At 38.3% G+C, this 23,824-nt stretch overlaps 1 protein-coding gene across 5 annotated transcripts in view; it reads right to left on the bottom strand.

Annotated features, from left to right (window-relative positions):
* The window catches only part of ATG10 (autophagy related 10), a 284,374-nt gene that overhangs the window by 196,085 nt on the left and 64,465 nt on the right, over positions 1-23,824 (bottom strand). For 4 of the 5 annotated variants that reach the window (XM_028849553.2, XM_015140355.3, XM_015140353.3 and 1 more), the window contains exon 3: positions 4,875-4,982. In XM_028849553.2, the coding sequence (XP_028705386.1) occupies positions 4,875-4,982 (108 nt within the window). Of the gene's footprint in view, positions 1-4,874; positions 4,998-23,824 lie in introns of all 5 variants that reach the window. The other variant, XM_078004955.1, reaches the window with a different exon arrangement.

The following is a 23,824-nucleotide window of genomic DNA, read 5'->3' as shown; positions in this document are numbered from 1 at the left end:
CACATCTCTGTCCAGTGTTGATCTAGGAAAGTAAGACATTACATATGTAGTTCAAATGGAATGTTTTAAATGCTCTAATTAGTCTACCACTGTTTTTTAGTGAGAGTCACTCTCAATTGTCTCTGTACCATTCTCTGAGATAACTGGTGGTGGTGGCTGAATAAGGGTTAGTTTCCAGGTTGGAGGCTACTCATTATTCCCAGCATCTAAAGGTAAGAATAGAATATGAAAAGAAAGGAAGTGTTACAGTCACTGCTCTCTTCCTGCTCCTTCATGTTTCTCCATTCACATCCTGCTGCTTCTTGCATAATTATGAGATAACCATAAAAAGATAATTATATGTGTGACATTATTAGTATTAATAAGAGCACTGTACCCTTGTTACATCCAACCAAAACAAGAAGTAAGAAGGGCCCACAGTTTGAATGAGAACACTGAAGTTTACTCAAGGTTACATGACTAATAAGTGGTGAAGAGAACTACAAAACAATTTCTATCTCCAAGTCTAGCACTCTTTCTTCTACTTGTGCTGTTGTTATAATCTGAGTAAATTAGGCAGACTAAATTTACTATGAGTTGCCAAATATTAAAAATAAAACACTGGAGTTGACTGGAAGATGAAGGGTTTATCATCCGATTCCATTCCAGTGACAACTCAGAAACACAAACTACTAAAAACTCCCTGCAAACCTCTTTTTAAACATTGTTGATTTTTCTATGTAAATTGATTGTTGAAAAAAAATGTTATTCTAGTAGAAACTAAACTCTTTTAGAATTCAGCCTGGGCACAGTGGCTTATGCCTGTAATCTCAGCACTTTGGGAAGCTGAGGAGAGAGGATCACTTGAGGCCAGGACTTTCAAACAAGCCTGGGCAACAGAGCAAGACCCAAATCTCTAAAAAAAATTCTTAACTTAGCTAGCCATTGTGGTGCATGCCTGTAGTCCCAGCTACTTGGGAGGCAGAGGTGAGAGGATCACTTGAGCCCAGGAATTAGATGATTCAGTAAGCTATTACTGTGCCACTGCACTCCAGCATGGGAGACAGAGTAAGACCCTGTGTGTAAAAAAAAAAACGGGGGGCGGGGGGTATGTGTGTATATGTATACATATATATATACATGTATACACATACACCCATACTTTTTTATAATATACTATATTATATATATATTGTATATATAATAATATGTAATAATAATCAATTCTAAGTAATTCACTAGATTATCCAATTTATATCAAAATACAGAGGTATCTGATTTCTTAAGTGAGCTAGTTCTGTGGGTAATTAAACCTGAAGGTTTAGTCAAATAATAGATATTCACTGAGTCACCTTACTTCCATGGGGTTTACAATCTAAGGAAGCAATCTGGCTTTTAAAACAATAAGCATGAATCTGAGGAGTACTAAGAAGGAGAGATAAAGAACATATACTTTTGAAGCAAATTCCTGAAGAGAAAGAACAAGAATAAATGTAAATAAAAAGAAAAAAAATATTCTAAGAAAATCTTATGTGTTTGGAAGGGGGGAAATTATTTCTAGGCCTTATGTGAGTATTACATGTTTGTATATGTATATGTAACCTTTCAAATACTGTTTCTGCTACAGAGAGGTAGGGAAGCTGGGAGATACACAAAGATGGGGTACTAGGCTGTCTTGTTCTTTTTTTTTTTTTTTTTTTTTTGAGATGGAGCCTTGCTGTGTTGCCCCGGCTGGAGGACAGTGGCACGATCTCGGCTCACAGCAAGCTCCGCCTCCCGGGTTCACGCCATTCTCCTGCCTCAACCTCCAGAGTAGCTGGGACTACAGGCGCCCGCCACCACGCCCGGCTAATTTTTTGTATTTTTAGTAGAGATGGGGTTTCACCATGTTGGCCAGGATAGTCTCGATCTTCTGACCTCGTGATCCGCCCACCTCGGCCTCCCAAAGTGCTGGGATTACAGGCGTGAGCCACCGCGCCCAGCCTGGGCTGTCTTGTTCTAAACTTTAAAATCTTCTGCTCTTATCCGGGAAAAAAAGAGAGGGATGCCTACCAGAGCTACAGCAGTAACGGAAACTTACAAGGATGGATGGTGACTCCAAATGAAATCACTGGATCAAGCAAAAATAACCCTAGGGATTTCAAGAGAGTGAAAGAAAAGAGTTACAGGTTTCACTCTTTGAAGAGATAAATTTTAAAAAGAATCATAATTTAAAATTGTAGTAGTCGATGGATAGTTTGAAGAATGTTAACCATACTTGGATTCTATTGTTTATACCACATAATCTACCTTTTTTTTTTTTTTTTTTTGAGACGGAGTCTCGCTCTGTCACCCAGGCTGGAGTGCAATGGCCGGATCTCAGCTCACTGCAAGCTCCGCCTCCCGGGTTTACGCCATTCTCCTGCCTCAGCCTCCCGAGTAGCTGGGACTACAGGCGCCCACCACCACGCCTGGCTAGTTTTTTGTATTTTTTTTTTAGTAGAGACAGGGTTTCACCGTGTTAGCCAGGATGGTCTCGATCTCCTGACCTCGTGATCCGCCCGTCTCGGCCTCCCAAAGTGCTGGGATTACAGGCTTGAGCCACCGCGCCCGGCCTAATCTACCTTTTTTTAACTTAACATGAACTTTTTTTTTTTTCCAAGACAAGGTCTCACTCTGTCACCCACCAATGATGTAATCTCAGCTCACTGCAACCTCCACCTCCCAGGCTCAGTTCTCCTGTCTCAGCCTCCCGAGCAGCTAGGACCATAGGCGCATGCCCCCACACCTGGCTAAATTTTGTATTTTTAGTAGAGATGGGGTTTCACTGTGTTGACCAGGCTGGTCTTTAACTCCTAAGCTCAGGTGATCCGCCTGCCTCGGCCTCTCAAAGTACTAGTATTACAGGCATTGAGCACTGTGCCCGGCCTACATGAACATTTAACCTGTGTAATTAAACAGTCACCGAGAATATCATTTTTAATAACTGCATCCATCTAGAGATGTGCCATAATTAACCAATCCATTACTATTGTATATTCCATTATTTTCATTTTTCCTATTATAAATAAGAGTGAAATGAATATACTTGCAGGTAAATCTTTGTGTACTCAAATATTTTATGAGTACTTGTATGCAATTTACTTTGATTAAAATTATTGCATCAAAAAATAAGATGTATAAATAGAGGGATCAACATAAAATAAAGCAAGCACAGCAAAATGTTAATGGTAGACTTTAGGTGGTTTAAGTATATAGATATTCACTGCAAAATTCTTTCAACTTTTCCATATGTTTCAAATTTATTGGGAAATGTTGGAAATGAAAAATGTTGAAAAAAATTACATTTTATGAGGCTAAATTCCTAGAATTGGACTAGATTATTCATAGTATGTGCACATCTTTAAACTTTGTGAAGTTAAAACATCAACCAGAAAGTGTCAGTTCCCTCACACTGTCAACACCACTTTTTAGTGCTTTTCAAATCTCTGCCAACTTGTTAGGCAAAAACTAGTAATTCATTTTTTAAATCATCATTTCTATGTTAATTTTTAAAACTTTTTTTAAGTTAATATATAATGAATTGAAAAGCTTCCTAATATGCTTGGCTTCAAATTTGATGTTGGTTATTGGAACCATGAAGCAGTAATCAAGATTCAAGCACCCATCTGGGGGCACTTAGCTTATTACCAAGCACAATACTCTCAAGAATAACTTGCAAACCAAATTATAAATAGGTGAAAGTTACTTGCAGGCCAGCATCATATACAGGCAAGGGGGCTGATGTCTGATTGGCAAATGGGCCTGATTTAACATGTTCTGGGAAACAGTTCTTCCTGCACAAAAAAAAAGTCACCTCTTTCATTTTCCCAGGATGCTCAGAATTCAAACACTAGTGATTTCTTCTTTTGTGTTGAAATAATTAGGTCCTCACCAATCCTCTTTGAAAAGTCAAGTATTCTATTTTAATATGAGTGCCATATAATTGTGGTGCTTCCATAGGATGGAATGGAATGGAGTCACTATAGAGAACTATGGAAATCTGCATGTACTGACATGGAAAGATGTCCGTGATATACTTGTTCATTGAAAAAAAAAAAAAAACCAAGTATGTATATGTGTGTACATGATAGAAATATGTGAAAGGATACTTACTAAAATGTTACCAGTGGTAAACTACTGAAGGACATATGGGACATTTTAAAATCCTTTTTATATATTTCTCTATTATTTATTTTTATAATGGGCATATACAATTTTTACAAGAAATACAATAAGGTTGTTTGCATTTCAATAAAAAGAAAATTGAAAATATCTCAGAAAACCATTCATTCATTAGTACCATAATAAAATTTGGTTTAGCAAGATTTTCAAGTCAAGGTTAAAGTCTCCTAAGGAATAAGATCCAGATTCAACATATTTTCAAGGGAAAAGGGAATAAAGGCAGAGCAGGCAAAAAGGTCTCCAATCAAGTATTAAGCAGCCTGGGGCTAGGGCTATATTATCTTCAGGGAATTTTACTTGGAAAAAAAAAATAAATAGACAACAGAGGCATCTGTGGTATTCAGGTCCAAGAGAAACCAAAAGTATGACGGCTCACTACAATCTGGAGTCAGAGTGGATCTTCTATAACTTTACCACAATTCTTGCTTTCAGTATTACATAGGAAAATACCTCCTTCTCCTGCTACAACAGGCCCAGGATCCAATGGCAATTGGATATCTCTCCAATGGGAAGAAGTTTAAAGTTTTTAAAATATTTACTTAACAGAATTAAAGTATTTTATTTCAATATGAGTGCGATATAATTGTGGTGCTTCCATAGGATGGAATGCAATGGATTCATTAAAGCATACATTTTTAAATGTATACTTTATGGAGACTGAAAAGAAGAGCGTGACACATTAAACTACTCACCTCCATGGGAGGACATGTCTGTCCATGGGTAGATGCTCCTGGATGTGACATCACAGACCCACTCTTAATTTGAAAGTGTATTTTGCACATGTAGCCATCAGAACAGTCCTGTGTTTCACCACCAAAAAATATATAAGAAAAAGTCAATTATTTTAAGAATTCATCATTTTAACAACCACTTCCCATAAGTTCCAAACTGATCAGTGAAAAACTAAATGTACTAAATGAGATGAGACTATATGGATAAAGAGACTAGTCCAACACCCTGCACATAGTAAGTACTCAATAAATGCAAGTTTTATTCTCCTACCTTTCTTATTTATTAATGATGTTTCCCCCTCCTAGATTAAATCTTTCCCTTTTTTCCCTCACTAGTCCATAGCACCAAGATCACAGAACAAAAATTAAGCTTATAGAAATAGCTTGTCACATAATTAATATTGATTTTCATGGCCTACCCATAGAGAACAATTTCAGGACTTGCAATAGATCTCAAAGCTGCAAGACAGCTTCCATTTCAATTTCTTTCTCACGGCAAGATCTCTATGAAAATGTCCCAGAAAGGTAATTATGCATCTCAGCAACTGCCTGAGCACCTCCAGGAACTTGGGCTTGTTACTCCCTTACATAGCGGCCATTTCCATTTTAGTGCATTGTACATTAAGAAAGTTTTGTCCTGTATTTCACATCCTTTAACTTTAACTTACTTAGTTCTGCCCTCTGAAGTCTAATCCCTTTTCCACACAGCTGTTCTTCCAAGAGCTGAAGAAATGACCACCATATGCAAATACTCCTTACAAGATATGGCTTCTGAGCCCTTTACCAGTATTTGTCTCCTGCTTCTTGTACTTGCTCTTAAATACACTAATGAATGATGTTCATCTAATTGTGGCCAGTTCCATTTTTTTAAGGTAACACTTGTTTGAATTCAATAAAATCATGTGTAAGAATATAATACCTCCCCAAGCACAAACATACATGCCAATAAATATTAATTCCCCACCAAATTGTCACACCAACATTTACATTTTAATAGCATTAAAATAACAATAAGGACTAAGGGGTTAATCTTCCTATAAGAAGAGGGAAATTTGGATGCAGTGACACAAACAGGGAAGAAAGCCATGTGAAGATGAAGACTGGAGCCACCGCTCCAGTCTTCTAGCATCTAGGAGCTAAAGAATGCCAAGGATTGCCATCAGCCACTGGAAGCTAGAAGCAGTAAGGAATGGTCCTTCCCTAGAGCCTCTGGTGGGAGCAGGACCCTGCCAACATCTTGATTTCAGACTTCTTACCTCCAGAACTGTGAGAGAATAAATTTCTGTTACTTTAAGTCTGTGGTACCTTGTTACAACATACCTAGGAAACTAATACAGTAACTCTATTTTTTGAGACACTTGGCAGCACCTTAAGAATGCCTCCCAGTAAGTTGTGCTGACAAACTGCCAGCTCTCACTCATGGGGCTGCACTGGCTAGTTGTTGTCAGCACCAGTTTTGATTGGTTGGATCCAACTCATTCTGATTGGTTGATGCCTCTGTCACAGGTTGTTAAATATTTTTAATATCATTCCCGCCTGGAAAGTAGGCCATCAGATATCCAATACTGTCATTTTTAATTATTTCATTAAGGATATCCATTTTGTAGATGGAATTACTGTTTTAAATTCCAGCTCTCCACTATCTCACCACAAAGCAGATCCTATAATGGTCTTCCACCATTGAAATCTTTGTATTTAGAAAAATGTAAATTTAACATTGGCTTAAACTGAGAAAGATATATGTAGTGACTGTTGTCATTGCCACTTTCACATCAAACATCAATTCTTCCTTCTTTTGGAGCAGTACTAATTGCTCCTCTAAGGAACCATTTCCTGATTGAGAAGGGAATGGTTCCTTAGAGGAGCATTGGCTACTGTTCCACTAATTACAGCTCCAGGGATAGACACAGGTCTCCAATCTTGCCAATCAGTACTGCTGGCCCCAGAGACTCTGGAGGACAAATGATCTACAATCACAGCCGATGGGATGAAATTCGGGATTTGGTTTGGGGGGTTTGGGAAAGATGGCTGTTCTCTTTTCCACTAGGTTTGAGCCAGACAGACCACAAAAAAAGAAAAAGAAAAAAAAAAAAAAAAAACTGGCAGGCATCATGTAATTCCTCCGCAACTCAGAGGAAAGCAAGACCATGAGATGCAGAGAAACCAGATTCTGACTACATTATTTATACCAACCATATCTGAAACTAGTTCTACCTCAGATTTTTCAATTACATGTCCCCAAAACGTCCCTTCTTTGCTTCACCCAATGGGTTGGGTTTTCTGTCACTTGCAACCAAAATAATTTTGCTATTTAGTAACATAAATTGTATTTAACAGCTTAAAAATAGAAGATTTCTATTGTATTGTCAATCTCACTGTGATAGATAATCAATAGTTGATTATATAAAAGATTTACCATATACAGTTATGCATCACTTAACAGCAGGAATACCTTCTGAGAAATATCATTGGGCTATTTTATCATTGTACAAACATCATAGACTGTGCTTACACAAACCCAAATGGTATGGCCTCCTACACAGGTAGGCTATATGACATAGTTGCTTGCTCCTAGGCTGAAAACCTGTACAGCATGTTACTGTATTAATTGCAGGCAATTGTAACAAAATTGTAAGTGTTTCTGTATCTAAGCATATCTAAACAAAGAAAATGTACAGCAAAAATACAGTATTATAATCTTATGGGAACATTGTACATGTGCTCTGCCCTTGACCAAAATGTCACTATGCAGCATGACTATACAGTAAAACTATAATAGCACGTGTTTGTGAGAAAAATTACTCAAAGTCTGCAATTTCAAAATGATCTAGCCACAGAGATAAAAACCGAAACTCTCAGGATATTCAGAGAACACAGAGCTGCACTGTGTGTACTAAATATAATTCATTAAATGAGGGTAACTGCTCTATTTTTTATTTTTCTATACCTAAGCCCTGATCACACAACCTCCTCTTAAGAGAACATAAAATTTAGTAAAATTCTAATTAGAATGCAAAATACAAATCCTTTGACATTAAAAGAGGTGAGTCAAAAATTCTTGTGTACCTATGTTATAAAATCTAAATAAATTATCTGGTGTCTTTCCCAATGAGTTAAGATAAAGGATATGTCACTTTCAATATTGCTTATAATTTGAGGAATTTACTTACATTTTAGGTAATTTCTAAAACCATTTTTTATTATCGATAGGGAGGTACACTGGGTTTTTTGCTCTATATTCGGTAGTGGTGATTTTTTTTTCAGTATCAATCTTTTCAGTCAAGATTAGCCTTGAAAAATTAAATACAGAGTTTTTTGGATTTTGATTTCCCTTTAAACACTTCCACAGAACTAGGTCTTTCTCCTACTTTGTTTTAATTTAAGGCAGAAAAATATGTTTTGTTCTTCACTGTTGAAGGATGCTTTTTTAGAGACAAGGAAACTCAAAAGCATGAGGACCACCACTCTGTGTCAGCCCTGCAGTCATCTAGCCCAGTAAACGATGTTAACTCAAATTTCCCCTTGGCAATGAAGTTTTCCTGACCGTTTCACTTAACACTCCTCTCTAGTTTCCCTGCATTCTTTTTGTACTTATCATAGCTTACACTTGAACATTTAACTCTTCTTTAATTTTTTTAACATTTGTTAGTTTTACTTCTCCCACTAGATCATAAGCTCAGGGCCTAGGCCTCCATTCTCTAAAGGATGACAGGGTCTTTATAGGATCCAGATTCCATTCCACGTAAAAACCTAATCCAGATAGAGTCTGAAAACATCCTGGACAAGCATGAGAGGATTTAAGAACAAAGGGAACCTTCAAGTTTATCCAATTCAAGCCTCTCATTTTAGAGATAAGAGGGTGAAGAACTAAAGCACTTCTAAGAAACTTATCTTACACTAATTAGTTGGAGGCAGAGCAGGAAGTGGAAAGCGGATCTCTTGACCTGAGTATTCTTTCTAGTACACTAAGCAAATTCTGCAAGGAGCAGGACCATGGCTTATTGACTCTCGTGGACTGGTGTGGGCCAGTGCTTTGCACTTTAAATAACAAACTCAAGCCACTCAAGTGTGGTCTGGGGACCAGTCACAGCATGAGCTGTGAGCTTATTAAGACAGACATGCAGAATTTCAAGCCCCACCCCAGACCTCCTGATTCGGCATTTAAAACATAATCTCTAAAAAGAGCCCGCATTGCCAAGACAATCCTAAGCCAAAAGAACAAAGCTGGAGGCATCACGCTACCTAACTTCAAACTATACTACAAGGCTACAGTAACCAAAACAGCATGGTACTGGTACCAAAACAGAGATATAGACCAATGGAACGGAACAGAGTTCTCAGAAATAATATCACACATCTACAACCATCTGATCTTTGACAAACCTGACAAAAACAAGAAATGGAGAAAGAATTTCTTATTTAATAAACAGTGCTGGGAAAACTGGCTAGTCATAAGTAGAAAGCTGAAACTGGATCCCTTCCTTATACCTTACACAAAAATTAATTCAAGATGGATTAGAGACTTAAATGTCAGACCTAAAGCCATAAAAACCCTAGAAGAAAACCTAGGCAATACCATTCAGGCCATAGGCATGGGCAAGGACTTCATGTCTAAAACACCAAAAGCAATGGCAACAAAAGCCAAAATTGACAAATGGGATCTAATTAAACTAAAGAGCTTCTGCACAGCAAAAGAAACTACCATCAGAGTGAACAGGCAACCTACAGAATGGGAGAAAATGTTTGCAATCTATTCATCTGACAAAGGGCTAATATCTAGAACCTACAAAGAACTCAAACAAATTTACAAGAAAAAAATAACCCCATCAAAAAGTGGGCAAAGGATATGAACAGACATTTCTCAAAAGAAGATATTTATGCAGCCAACAGACACATGAAAAAATGCTCATCATCACTAGCCATCAGAGAAATGCAAATCAAAACCACACTGAGATACCGTCTCACACCGGTTAGAATGGCAATCATTAAAAAGTCAGGAAACAACAGGTGCTGGAGAGGATGTGGAGAAATAGGAACACTGTTACACTGTTGGTGGGACTGTAAACTAGTTCAACCATTGTGGAAGACAGTGTGGCAATTCCTCAAGGATCTAGAACTAGAAATACCATTTGACCCAGCCATCCCATTACTCGGGATATACCCAAAGGATTATAAATCATGCTGCTATAAAGACACATGCACACGTATGTTTATTAAGGCACTCTTCACAATAGCAAAGACTTGGAACCAACCCAAATGTCCATCAATGACAGACTGGATTAAGAAAATGTGGCACATATACACCATGGAATACTATGCAGCCATAAAAAAGGATGAGTTCATGTCCCTTGTAGGGACATGGATGCAGCTGGAAACCATCATTCTCAGCAAACTATCACAAGAACAGAAAACCAAACCCACATGTTCTCACTCATAGGTGGGAACTGAACAATGAGAACACTTGGACACAGGAAGGGAAGTATCACACACCGGGGCCTGTTGTGGGGTGGGCGGAGCAGGGTGGGATAGCATTAGGAGATATACGTAATATAAATGACAAGTTAATGGGTGCAGCACACCAACAATGCACATGTATACATATGTAACAAACCTGCACATTGTGCACATGTACCCTAGAACATAAAGTATAATTAAAAAAAAAAAAAAGCCCGCCCAATTCTAATCAAACTGAAAAAAAAAAAAATAAAAAAAAATAATCCCTAGGTGATTTGTATGCACATTTTGGAAGCACTGAGGCACGTACTGCAATCCCTGACTCAAAGAGACAGCAAAATGACTGCATGAACAATAGTCTCAATCCGAGCTGCACATTAGAACCACCTGTGGAGTTTTCAAAATGTTGTTGCTGGTGTCTCACCTCAGATCAATTAAGTCAGAATCTACCTAGCAGATTCCAGCACAGTAGCCAGAGTTGAGAACCACTGCACTCAATTCCTTGGAGCCCCTCTTTTGTACTCAATAAACAGAGTCAATGAGGTAATCTGCAGCTACCTCAGGAGAGAAGTCCACAAGCAACTCAAGTCCTTCATGAACACCATAGCTCACCTGGAGTTCTCCAAATGCTAAAATCACTTCTGTTAATGCTCTCTTCTTGGAGCTTTGACCATGCTGAGACTGCCTTTGAAGTGGTCTTTACTACTGCCCCAAAAACTAACTTCTGGCAGCTTGGCCAGTCTTGACCTGCCCTGTGAAATTGCCAGTAGTCTTGTAACTTAAAATTGTTCCATGTCCAGCTACACTTCAGCTATTAGGACTCCTTGCTGTCCATTCACTACAAAGCATAATGCTTCACTCTGTCACTGCAGAAGAGAAATTAATAAGAAATTTCCAGCTGTTATAACCCAGATAACACTAACTATAAAGAGAATACTTCCTCACAGCCAAAACTCTTCCAGTTATCTAAATAGAATGCCCTTCACCTAAGACCAAAATAAGAAATATTTAAATGAGAAAAAAAAAAAAAAACCTAAATGTGCTAGATGAAAATATAGGAGAACACATTTTTTAAAAATATGATAAAAACCCAGAAGCCATAAAAGACTGGTAAATTCTACTGCATGCAAATAAACTCAACACCATAAAGTCAAAAGACATATCAAAATGTGAAAAAGGATTTGTAGCTCATATCATAGAAAATAATTAATTTTTTCAATATAAAATAGCTTTATTTTCCTCAAAATATAAATAGTTCCACCAAATCAACAGGAAGGGGTCCAACAGCCCAATAGGAAAATGAGCAAAGGATATACAGATAGTTTACTGAAGAGGAAATACACGTAGATAAAAATATGTTCAATGTTAGCCATAAGAAAAATGCAAATTAAAAACTGTGATAACATTTTTTACCTATCAGATTGGCAAAGATCAAAAAGTATGAAAGGGACTATATAGACAAAGACATGGATAAAACAAGCAGGCACTCTCATACATTGCTGGGGCAGGGGAGTTTAAATTAGCATAAGATCCCTGAACAGCAGGTTGGCAAAAACTATCAAAATTTAAAATGCACACAACTTGGACCCAGAAATGTTACTTCCAAGAATTTACCTTATAGATATAGTCACATATGTAGTAAATAAAATTCATACAAATGATTATTAACATATTATTTTAATAGTATAAGGTTGGAAACAACCTAAATTTTCATCAGTGACATTATTTTATATCCAAATAATGGGATAGTATGTAACCACAAAAAATAATGAATGAGTTCTGTAAATGTTAAGTAATGACCAAGACAGACCATTAAGTTATTTTTTAAAGTGCAGAACAGTATGAATATATGTATGCTACCATATGCTTAAATGTAAGTGTAAGCATATGGTACATGCTGCGTGTATACTGAATGTATCTGGAAAGACACTCAAGACCATGGTATCGGTGGCAAACTCTAAAGGTTTGAGTAAGAAAAGTGGAAGGGTTAGAAAGGACACTTAACTTTTTAATGTAAAACCCCTTTTGCGCCTATAAATACATGAATAATGGCACTTCATTTTAAACAAATAATTAATTGCCCTTTGCACATATGCCTCCAGCCCACCACATTGCCAGAGTAGATTCCAATCTTGAACTTTTAAGGAGAAAATGTCCTATGGGTCTTATAGAATCCAAGAGAGACAAGCAAGTTTTCTAGTGTAGTGCCGATTGCATTTTGGATGGAGATCTAAAGATTTCCTGATAGAACACGTTTGGGTCTGTTTTAGTACAAGCTGTCATAGGGCTATTCCACCCAGCAAGCTACGTTATGCCTGCTGGAATCCAGCTAACAAAGTAATTATAGGGCTTCTGTTGCTGAGTTTAACAAGATCTTCTCTAGACACATCTAAAAGAAAATCGGTGGTTATCTAAGGGTCTCAGCTCTACTTCAGAATAAGGCATTTCATACACGACTTCAACTCAAGTTAACTGCCCGGAATGATCAACTGCAGGAAGGGCTTGACAAGTCCACTAAGGAGGAAGACAACTGAAGTTTCTAGGTCAATGCCAGCACTGATCAAACAAGGCCTTCAAGGTCAGTGGAGCCCTGAGGAATAGGTCAAACCTAGGCCACAGATCTCAAGTGACTATTCTTTGCTGCTGTAGAAGATCAAACCAATACTATCAGTAGCTGCTCAAAACTTATTAACCTTGGGGTAAAAAGAAGAAAGTAAAAACTACTGCTAAGTAGCAAAGTTTACACTAGATAGGTCGGACATTAAACCAATATCCATCCATTTGTTAAAGGCAAAGGTAAGTAATGCAGGCAAGGAACTGTTATGGATGTAGAAGATCCTCCAGAACACAATGCTGAATGTGTTAATACGACTCCTCCCCACACCAAACATCCACCCAATCCCGGTAACACTGACTTCAGTTTCTCATAGTGTTACACCTTCAGATGCATGACAGGATCCTGGCTAGGGTGAACTCTGATGCCTCTGGTTATGTTACATACAAAGGTAAGTTTGTACAAAGAGTGACCAGCTGTAGTCAAAGTGATTCATCAGTAACTGCTAGCCTCCGGCTCATTTAGACAAAAACTCAAGAATGAAAGAAAATAAGGAGATAATACATTCGATCTTTGATAAAGAAATTTGCACATCTTTAATTTTCCCTTGGTCCTGTAGTATTTTGGGATTTATTAAACATGACACCATCATTAATTAAATAGTCCATCCACACCTCAGAACTTCCTGGGAGAAAGGGCTGGAGATACATCTCAGATACTAAATTCCACTTAAGGAAGCTGAGCCTATCCTTCTGGGAAAGAATTAAGCCTTCTGGATGTGTTCAGTCCAATAGAGGCTAGTACCCCCTGATTCACCGTCTCCATGGTATAATCCACAATTATTACTTTCACTTGTGTGACCTAATTTGTGAATCCCTACTGAACACATTTGTTAACTAGCTGGGAATTAAACCACAGAAAAACACTGTGACACTTGATTCTCTATTGGTGGTTTTCTGACTGTGCACAGTTTTAAAGAGCTTTTTTAGTGTGGTCATGGTATGAAACTAAAAGAGAGTTCATAGAATTGTTTTTTTAAGACCTAGGGTCTTACTCTGTCACCCAGGCTAGAGAGCAGCGGCATGATTACAGCTCACTGTAGCTTCCAACTCCTGGGCCCAGGCCATCTTCCTGCCTCAGTCTCTTAAGTAGGTAGGACTATAGGCACATGCTGCCACATCTGGCTGATTTTTTCTTTTTTCTTTTTTCTTTTTTTTTGTAGAGATGGGGTCTTGCTATGTTGCCTAGGCTGGTCTCAAACTCCTGGCCTCAAACAATCCTCCTGCCTCAACTTCCCAAAGTGCTGGGATTACAGGTGTAAGCCACCACACCCAGCCAAAAATTTGTAGGATTCTGACTTGAAATAGTCTCTATCAATCAGCAGTGTGACAGAGGATTATACCACCTTCAAAGGATTATATCATCTATTATAGAGAATTATACCCCCTATTACACTACTTATTTCTGCAATGAATCCTGTTTGTATAAACAGACTCATTATATACTTTATTAGGTTTAAATTTATAATTAACCTATAAACAAAGCACAGAGGACTAAATTATAGTTACTGAAGAGAATCTAAATATTATAAATCTTGATGATGTAAAAATAATAATATAATCAAAAATCAGAAAGAAGAATAGGAAGGAATGTGGGAGGCAGAAGTAATACACAAAATTCTTCTATTATAGCAGGAATCAATAGTTATTGTCCAAAGATGAGAAATCAGGAAGGAGAAATATATTACTTAAAGTTACAAGGGTAACCATGAGAATAACTGAAGGATTATTCATAATCAATAGGGGTTCCATTAAACAAATTAAAATCATCCATACAATGGAATACTACATAGCTATTATAAATAATAAGGTAATTCTGTATATGCTCACAAAGAAAGATGTCAATGATATGTTAGGTGGAAAAAGTCAGTTACAGAACAACGATGCCATTTATATAAACACATATAAATATGTATAAATATATTTATATGTGCATAGAAAACAAACTACAGAATTGGGTCAGAGGAGGAGGAGGGAAAGATTTTTCATCTTTACGTATCTATGTATTATTAAAAATTTTTAAATGAAATCATGTGTTATTTTTTCTTGTAGAAATAAAATAAAGACCCAATCCACGAAAGAAAAAGTAACAGTGCACTAGGGAGAGAGATCTAAACCAGGAGTAAGAAAACTTCATTAAAACTTTCCGTTCACTCTGTGATAAATATGATTCTAAGAACCATGAAGTGTTAAACTAATTTTTCTTTTTATTGTCTTTCCTTTTTGAACTCACTCTGTAGTTACTAACCCAAAATGGGGCCCATACTTCTTTCTTAGGTTACTACCTAATTACAGCACGCCTTCACTCTGTTTTTCAAGTAAACATTTTTTGATGCCACTTAGGGCTTTCCATTTTCAATGCCATTCAATAATGCCACAACTGTGCTCACTTGTATAAGAAGTTACTTTTCTTACAATATTCCTACTCCCTTTTCCTGGAAGCTCTCAAACCTACTAAGTCCCCCTTCTTTTCACCTCCAGCACCTTCCTGACTTCCTAGATGAGTAGTATAACACAGCTTCACCATCCCTGTAATGCAGGTCAGAGCACAGCAAGGACAGAGGCCCCAAGGAATAAGTGGCAGAAAAAATCAGCCACTTGTCAGGCTAGAAAAGAAGGTTACAGAGGGGAAGTTGGTGACCTGATGTGGGGAGAAGCACACATGCATATGTGTTTACATATTCTTCCACAGCCTGTTTATCAAACACAAGTTTTTAAAGAATGATTACAGTTTAAACGATGCTAAGTCTCTTCCCCTTCTTAGAGCCAAAGCATCAAAAGTAAGTTTAAACATACTAGTTCTGTTTTCCTTATTAATTACTTTAACAGATATCTCCACAATGTTAGGTTTCACTGTTAAGCATTTTCTTTTCCCTTTTTCATTTTTTAATAATAGTTTGTTGTCGAGTTTTCCAACTTGCCCATTTTGAGTTTTCAATTTTCAGTTCATAGACGTGAGACCATCATATGTGCCCTCATACTTTTTATTAAACAATTTGGTTTTGGCTCTCAGAATGTTCCTGCTTATTTGTGCAAGGGGAATGGCCAACGGATATTATAACTGATTGGAGGGGACATGGGAGGCCTGCTGTCGAAAGCTATTTTTTTCTCTCTTTGTTCCTGCTTCCAATTTAAGTTTGGAGACATTTTGCTATATTATGTTTGTTTGTTCACTGAATTGTTCTTAAAGGCTTAGTTTTGCTTTTCCAATATTGTAGATAAAATTTTTTTAAAAAAGTACAGATGACCTAAATAATGGCCTTCTTCATCTTGATTTCTGGATTTAAAGTTACTCCCAATCTTATTCCTTTCATAAATTGTTTTTTAAACCATTGGCTGTTTTATGAAAATTACTCAAGAGAATTAAGAGATTAAAGTAATTTTATACTTTATTAAATGGAAAGAAATTTGATAGTACTGATGGTAGAAAAATTATTAGGGTAGCAAGCTGTCACTCTGATTTCAAAGCACTACCCTTGCAAAGCAATACAAATAATTTATTAACTTTCTCAGTTTTTAGTGAAATGAAAGATGCCTGAGCTTAAGCAGTTTAACTCCTCAGAAAAGGATCCTGCTACAGGGTCAAGAGAAGAACAGGGGAAGTGAGAAAGGCCTCCCTGGGATGGGCTGTACAAAGTACCACAAAGTGGTGGCTTAAAACAACAAACGTTTGCTTTCTCACAGCTCTGGAGGCTAGAAATTGGAAATCAAGGAGTTGGCAGGGCCATGCTCTCTCTTTAGGCTATTGCCTCTTCCTAGATTCTGGTTGCTGCCAACTTGGAAACATATTACTCCAGTCTCTGCTTCTGTCTTTACACAGCCTTCTACCCTGTATGTCTGGGTCTCTGTGGCCAAATTTCCCTCTTCTTATGAGGATACCAGTCGTATTGGATTTAGGACTCACCCTAATCCAGTATGACGTCATCTTAATTTGACTACATCTTCAAAGACCCCATTTCCAAATAAGGTCACATTCACAGGTTCTAGGTGGACATGAATTTGGGGAGACATTAGTCAACTCAATACAGTTAGAAAGGCAGGAAGAGGTAGGAGAAACGCAGCCCCATAGCTGTGTCATCTAACCTGGAGACAGCTCGCACAGCAGAACAGCTGAGGTAGGACAGAGTTGATGGCCAGTGCTTTAGAAGCTGTTCCAGCCTGGGGACAATAGGCCAGATTCTTAGTGCTACTGCTGGAAACCAAAAGGGCTTTACCCAAGAATGAGACAGAGGGTACTAACAGCTTGGAGAGAAGGCTGCATGGTAGTACAATCACTGCTTTTTATCCACGGAGCATGGATATGGTGAGATTGAAAACTTTACTAAGGTCATTCTGCTTGCCAAAAAGAACATTCAATATTTACTTCTTGGATCAGTACCAGACCCGTGGCAAACTCACATAGTCAGCAGAGAGGAGGGACAAGAAGGGAAGACAAGGAAGGAGAGAGGGAGGATATAATCCACTCAGCCTTTTTTGTTAATGTAACAGAAGTTTCTTGACATATTTCCCAGAATGAGTTACAATCTCAGCCCTCCTAGTCATTTCCATTCCAAGCCTGTGAAGGTTTAAAGCTCTTATACTGAAATCCCTCCTTCTCTGTCATCTATCAGAACTCCTGCTTTCCATAGCTTGGTATTAATGTCTCAGAAAAAGGAAGAAAGCTGTTGCCTCTGCATCAAGACAGAAGCATACAACACAACAGCAGAAGGAGGAGAAGCACATCACCTCACTCCATCCCCAGGCATACAAACCTTAGGGAATCTTCCTTAAATATCTCCTCTCCTTCAGTTCCATGAGTTGATCATGTTCTCCCACTGCTGTGTTCCTAATTTTAAGGTCAAAAACAGCCGACCTTAAACTGATGACCAATAATGTCTTAATCTAAAATTTATATTTATTCATTTTACACATCACATAAATGGGATATCCTTCAAATACTTCCGTATTAAGTGTTTCTTTGGCCAACCAGCCATAATTAGAATAACCAAATAGACATACCCTCCCACATTACACAACTAGAAAACCAAATATAAAATATAAAATTGGACTTTTCAAACATTGAACACGGGCAGTGCAGAACAGTGATCTCTGAGAGAAGAGAAATAAACAAGGTGAGCCTGATAAGTATCCCCGCTAGAGAAAGTTTCTACGCCACAGTACAGGGATAGGATATCCAGACAGAGCCCTGAGTATTACCAACTTGGAGAGACAGAGTTCAGAATTTGGAGAAACAGACTGACAAGAATCTGTGCAGCAGAGTACAAGGGAGGAACTGAAAGAAAGAATTCTCAAGATCCTCAGAGGAGCCTTTCGTGAGTCTTTCACTAAGTAGTAATCTGCACATGGACGTGAAGAAACTACTGATACCTAGCAAGAAATAGTAAAAAGAAGTATGCAGCACAATCCTCAGAATGCACCTAGCGCTACGAATAGTTCACATTCCCACCAGTGAGAATAGAAAACCATCCTAACATGCACAGCAATGAGTAGCATCCTCAGAAAGTAAATGCCTTAGTTGTGGTCCAAATTAGACCTAGTCTAAAGGCTGTTCAGGACTTGCTGTCGCAAATCAACCCTTGAAAGAATCAAACCAATTCCAAGGATCTTCATCACATTCCAGAAAAAGTCTGAAAATATCTAAATGAAAAAAAAAAAATCCAGCACTCACAATGTCTGGCTTTCAATTTAAAAATTAACAAGCATGAGAAGAAATAGGTAAATATGACTGAAACAGGAAGGAAAATCAGTCAATAGAATTGAACCCAGAAATATAGAGGTGATAGAATTAGAGACCATGATATAGTTTGGATTTGTGTCTCCACCTAAATCTCATGTTGAATTAGAGGAGGAGTCTGGTGGGAGGTAAAAGGATCACAGGGTTGGATTTTCCCCTTGCTGTTCTCATAATAGTGAGTGAGTTCTCACAAGATGCGATTGTTTAAAAGTGTGTGGCACTTCCCCCTTTGCTCACTCTCTCTCCTGTTCTGTCATTGTGAAGATGTGCCTGCTTCCCTTTCACCTTTCCCCACGACTGTAAGTTTCCTGAGGCCTCCCAGTCACGCTTCCTGGTAAGCCTGCAAACTGTGAGTCAATTAAGTCTCTTTTCTTTATAAATTACCCAGTCTCAGGTAGTTCTTTATAGCAGTGTGAGAACAGACTAATATAGAAAATTGGTACTAGGAGAGTGGGGCACTGCTATAAAGATACCTGTAGCCGGGCGCGGTGGCTCAAGCCTGTAATCCCAGCACTTTGGGAGGCCGAGATGGGTGGATCACGAGGTCAGGAGATCGAGACCATCCTGGCTAACATGGTGAAACCCCGTCTCTACTAAAAATACAAAAAACTAGCCGGGCATGGTGGCGGGCGCCTGTAGTCCCAGCTACTCGGAGGCTGAGGCGGGAGAATGGCCTGAATCCGGGAGGCGGAGCTTGCAGTGAGCCGAGATCTGGCCACTGCACTCCAGCCTGGGCGACACAGCGAGACTCCGTCTCAAAAAAAAAAAGATACCTGTAAACAGGGAAGCAACTTTGGAACCAAATAACAAGCAGAAGTTGGAACAGTTTGGAGGGCTCAGAAGAAGACAGGAAGATGTGGGAAAGTTTGGAACTTCCTATAGACTTGTTGAATGGCTTTTGTATAAAATGATGATAGTGATATGGATAATGGAGTTCAGGCTGAGGTGTTCTCAGCTGGAGATGAGGAACTTACTGGGAACCAGAGTAAAGATCATTCTTGCTATGTGTTAGCAAAGAGACTGGCAGCCTTTTGCCCATGCCCTAGAGATCTGTGGAACTTTGAACTTGAGAGAGATTATTTAGGGTATCTGGCAAGATAAATTTCTAAGCAGCAAAGTATTCAAGAGGTAACTTGGCTGTTTCTAAAATTGTATGCTCATATGTATGAAGAAAGAGATGGTCTGAAATTAAAATGTATATTTAAAAGGGAAGCAGAGCATAAAAGTTTGGAAAATTTGCAGCCCAACCATTGCTGTAGAAAAGAAAAATCCATTTTCCACGGAAGAATTCAAGCCAGCTGAAGAAATCTGCATAAGTAATGAGAAGCTGAATGTTAATAACCAAGACAATGGGGAAAAATGTCTCCAGGGTATTTCAGAGATCTTCAGGGCAGCCCATCCCATCACAGCCCTAGAGGCCTAGGAAGGAAAAATGGTTCTGTGGGCCAGGCCCAGGGCCCCACTGCTCTGTCCAGCCTCAGGATATGGCACCCTGTGTCCCAGCAGCTCCAGCTCCAGCTGTGGCTAAAAGGGGCCACGGTATAGCTAGGGCCATGGCTTCAGAGGGTGCAAATCCCAAACTTTGGCAGCTTCCATGTGATATTGGGCCTGCGGGTGCGCAGAAGGCAAGAACTGAGGTTTGGGAACCTACACCTAGGTTTCAGAGGATGTATGGAAATGCCTATATGTCCAGGCAGAAGTCTGCTGCAGGGATGGAGCCCTCATGGAGACCCTCTACTAGGACAGTGCAGAGGGAAAATGCGGGATTGGAGCCCCCACACAGAGTCCCCAGTGGAGCACTGTCAAGTGAACCTGTGAGAAGAGGGCCACTGTCCTCCATACCTCAGAATAGTAGATCCACCAAGAGCTTGCATCATGCACCTGGAAAAGCTGAAGGCACCCAAAACCAGCCAGGGAAAGCAGCCATGGGAGCTGTACCCTGCAGAGCCACAGAGGCGGAGCTGCCCAAAGCCATGGGAGCCCACCCCTTGCAATGAGTATGCCCAGGATATGAGACATGGAGTCAAAGGAAATTATTTTGGAGCTTTAATATTTAATGACCGCCCTGCTGGCTTTCAGACTTGCATGGGGACTATAGCCCCTTTGTTTTGGCCAATTTCTCCCATTTAGAATGGGAGCATTTACCCAACGCCTGTATACCCATTGCATCTTAGAAGTAACTAGTTTTTTTATTTTATAAGCTCATAGGCAGAAGGGACTTACCTTGTCTCAGATGAGACTTTGGACTCTGCACTTTTGAATTAATGTTGAAATGAGTTAAGACTTGGGGACTGTTGAAAAGAGAGAATTATATTTTGCAATGTGAGAAGGACATGAGATTTGGGAGGGGTCAGGGTGGATATGGTTTAGATTTGTATTCCCGCCCAAATCTCATGTCGAACTGGAGGAGGGGCCTGGTAAGAGGGGATTAGATCATGGGGGCAGATCTCCCCATTGCTTTTCTTGTGATAGTGAGTGAGTTCTCACAAAATCTGATGGTTTAAAAGTGTGTGGCAGTTCCCCCTTTACTCTTGCTCGCTCTCTCTCTCTCCTGCTCCACTATTGTGAAGATGTGCACGCTTCCCCCTAACCTTCTGCCATGACTGTAAGTTTCCTGAGACCTCCCAGTCATGCTTCCTGTTAAGCCTGCAGAACTGTGAGTCACTCAAACCTCCTCTCTTTATAAATTATCCAGTCTCGGGTAGTTCTTTACAGCAGTGTTATGAATGGACTAATACAGACCAGGACATGAAAACAGCTATCATAAATATACTCTTATATGGTCCAGAAAGTAGAAGAAAGCATGAGAATAATGAGTAGAAAAATAGAAGATATTAAAAAGACCCAAATCAAACTTCTAGAGATAAAAAAAAAAAATGCAATATCTAAACTGAAAAATATACTGGATATAATTAACAGGAGATTAGGGACTGCAGAAGGTAAACTTAGTGAATTTAGCAATAGAAACTATCTGAAATGAAACAGACCAAAAAAAAAAACTGAAAAAATCAATTCAACATAGTGAGGTGTGAGACATAAGTGTCCTAAAAAAACATGTAATAGGAGTTCTAAGTATCATTTCTTATTTTATCAAACTTTAAACATATCAAAGATTTCTGGAGCTCATTTACCTAAAGCAATTCGCTGTATTTTCATATTTGTAATAAGTATTCATAAAAATAAATGTGTTTTACATACTATATGTTTAGATCTATTTCTGTGTCTTTTTAGGAGCCTTTTTCTATTTTCTTAATTTCCAGCATTTAAAGCTCTTATTACCAAATTACTCTAAGGTCTTTTATACTTGAAATAGACAAATGTTTGTTCCCAATTTTCAGGTATCACTGTTTTAACAAGAGGTAAATATGTGACAAATATCTCAAAAACATAGTTATTTTATAAGATCCTAAACCCATTCATTTATCCAAAAATACTTATTGAATGCTTATTATGTTTTATGCACTAGTGAAGCCACTAGTGAGCAAGATACATCAAATCTCTGCCCTGGCAAGACTATATTCTGATATTGGAAACAGCAAATAAATACATAAGCCATAAAACATATAATGTTAAGCTGTAATAACTTTTACAATGAAAACAACAAGAACAAAACGTAGTCTCTGTCCTCATAAAACATGAGAGGAATGAAGGAAGACAGACAATAAGTAAAGTTGAAGTTATATAATATTATGTCATAGTGATAAGTGCACTGAAGATTAAAATAAAAGAGCTACTGGAAAGGTACAGAAAGCAGTCTTTTCACATAAATAACCTGAGAAACCTTCTCATAAGTCTTGACATTTGAATAAAACAAAGGCATCTAAATGAAGTAAAAATGCAAGCAACACCACGATCTAAGAGAAAGGAATTCTGGACAGAAAATAACTTTGCAAAGGTCCTGTGGCAGGAATGAATTTGGTGTACATGAAGAACAAAAAAGCCAATAGAGCCAGATCGTCTAGGGACTTGTTGGCCATGACAAGGGGTTTATATTTCTGTTCATTCTATTGTAATTGTTTATGCTGAAATTATTCTAAATTAGAATACTAGGTCATAAAACACTTATTGCTTTTTTCTTCAACAAGTAAAATCACAGTGGAAAAAATCTGTAATTTAATCACACAAAGAGAAGCCTTATTAAATTGTAATGTATTTTCTTCTAGTGCATTTTTAATTCTTAGGAATTGTTTAAATCATACCATAAATACAACTTTGCAATCTATTTCTTTAAATAAGAGTGATATGTAGTAGTAACATAATAGACTTTGTGAATATCACTTTTAATCGCTATATAAAATTGCATATGGGTGGTTGTAACTGTCCACATAAGAACATTCACTATTGTTAAAAATTTGATTCAAGTTTTCACAAACAATGCGTATCCTTGCCAACAGTTTTTCCCCTGAGAATTCAAACAGTACAATTTTTAGTCAAATATTGATATTTTTAACATTTATGATTTATATTGCCAAGATCTTTTAGAAATCTGCCTTTCAATGCCACCAGTAATGTATGAGAATGCCTGTTTCACTGCACCCATGCCAGGACTGGTTTTATCATTCTGGTGGTTTTATAAATCTATACAGTTTGTTTTCATTCTTTGTTAATTTGATGTGTCAAAAGCTGTATTTCAATGTTGCCTTTATTTTGTATTTCTGTTATTAATAACTGTAGCAAATTAAAGATGACAGCAAGTTCTGTGACACTCCTCCCATCAAGAGGAGGGGGTTTTGTTTCCCCTCCCCCTGAATATGGGCTGGCCTGTGACTACTTCAGCTAATCCCAGGGAAATGACCCTCTGCCAGTTCCAGACCTAGCCATAAAGTGGACTAGATGTTTCTGGATTCATGTTTGGAGCCCTGAGAAACTATGTAGGAAGTCCAACTCCCCTGCTGAAGAGACCACATAAGCATGCCCCACAACCCCATAAGATCCTAGTTTACCTTAACAGTTGTCCTGCCAAGCACCAGGCATGTTAGTGAAGCCATCTGAGGCCCTTCAAACCAGCCCAGCTGCTAAGTGAACACTACCAAGTGATCCCAGGTAACACTACATAAAGCGGAAGAATCGCCCAGCCAAGACCTGGCTGAAGTCCTGACCCATAAAATCA

Source organism: Macaca mulatta, chromosome 6, assembly GCF_049350105.2.
Source record: "Macaca mulatta isolate MMU2019108-1 chromosome 6, T2T-MMU8v2.0, whole genome shotgun sequence".
Taxonomy (NCBI): Eukaryota; Metazoa; Chordata; class Mammalia; order Primates; family Cercopithecidae; genus Macaca; species Macaca mulatta.
Note: the sequence above shows the minus strand (reverse complement) of the source record. Positions and strands in the feature narration are given on the sequence as shown.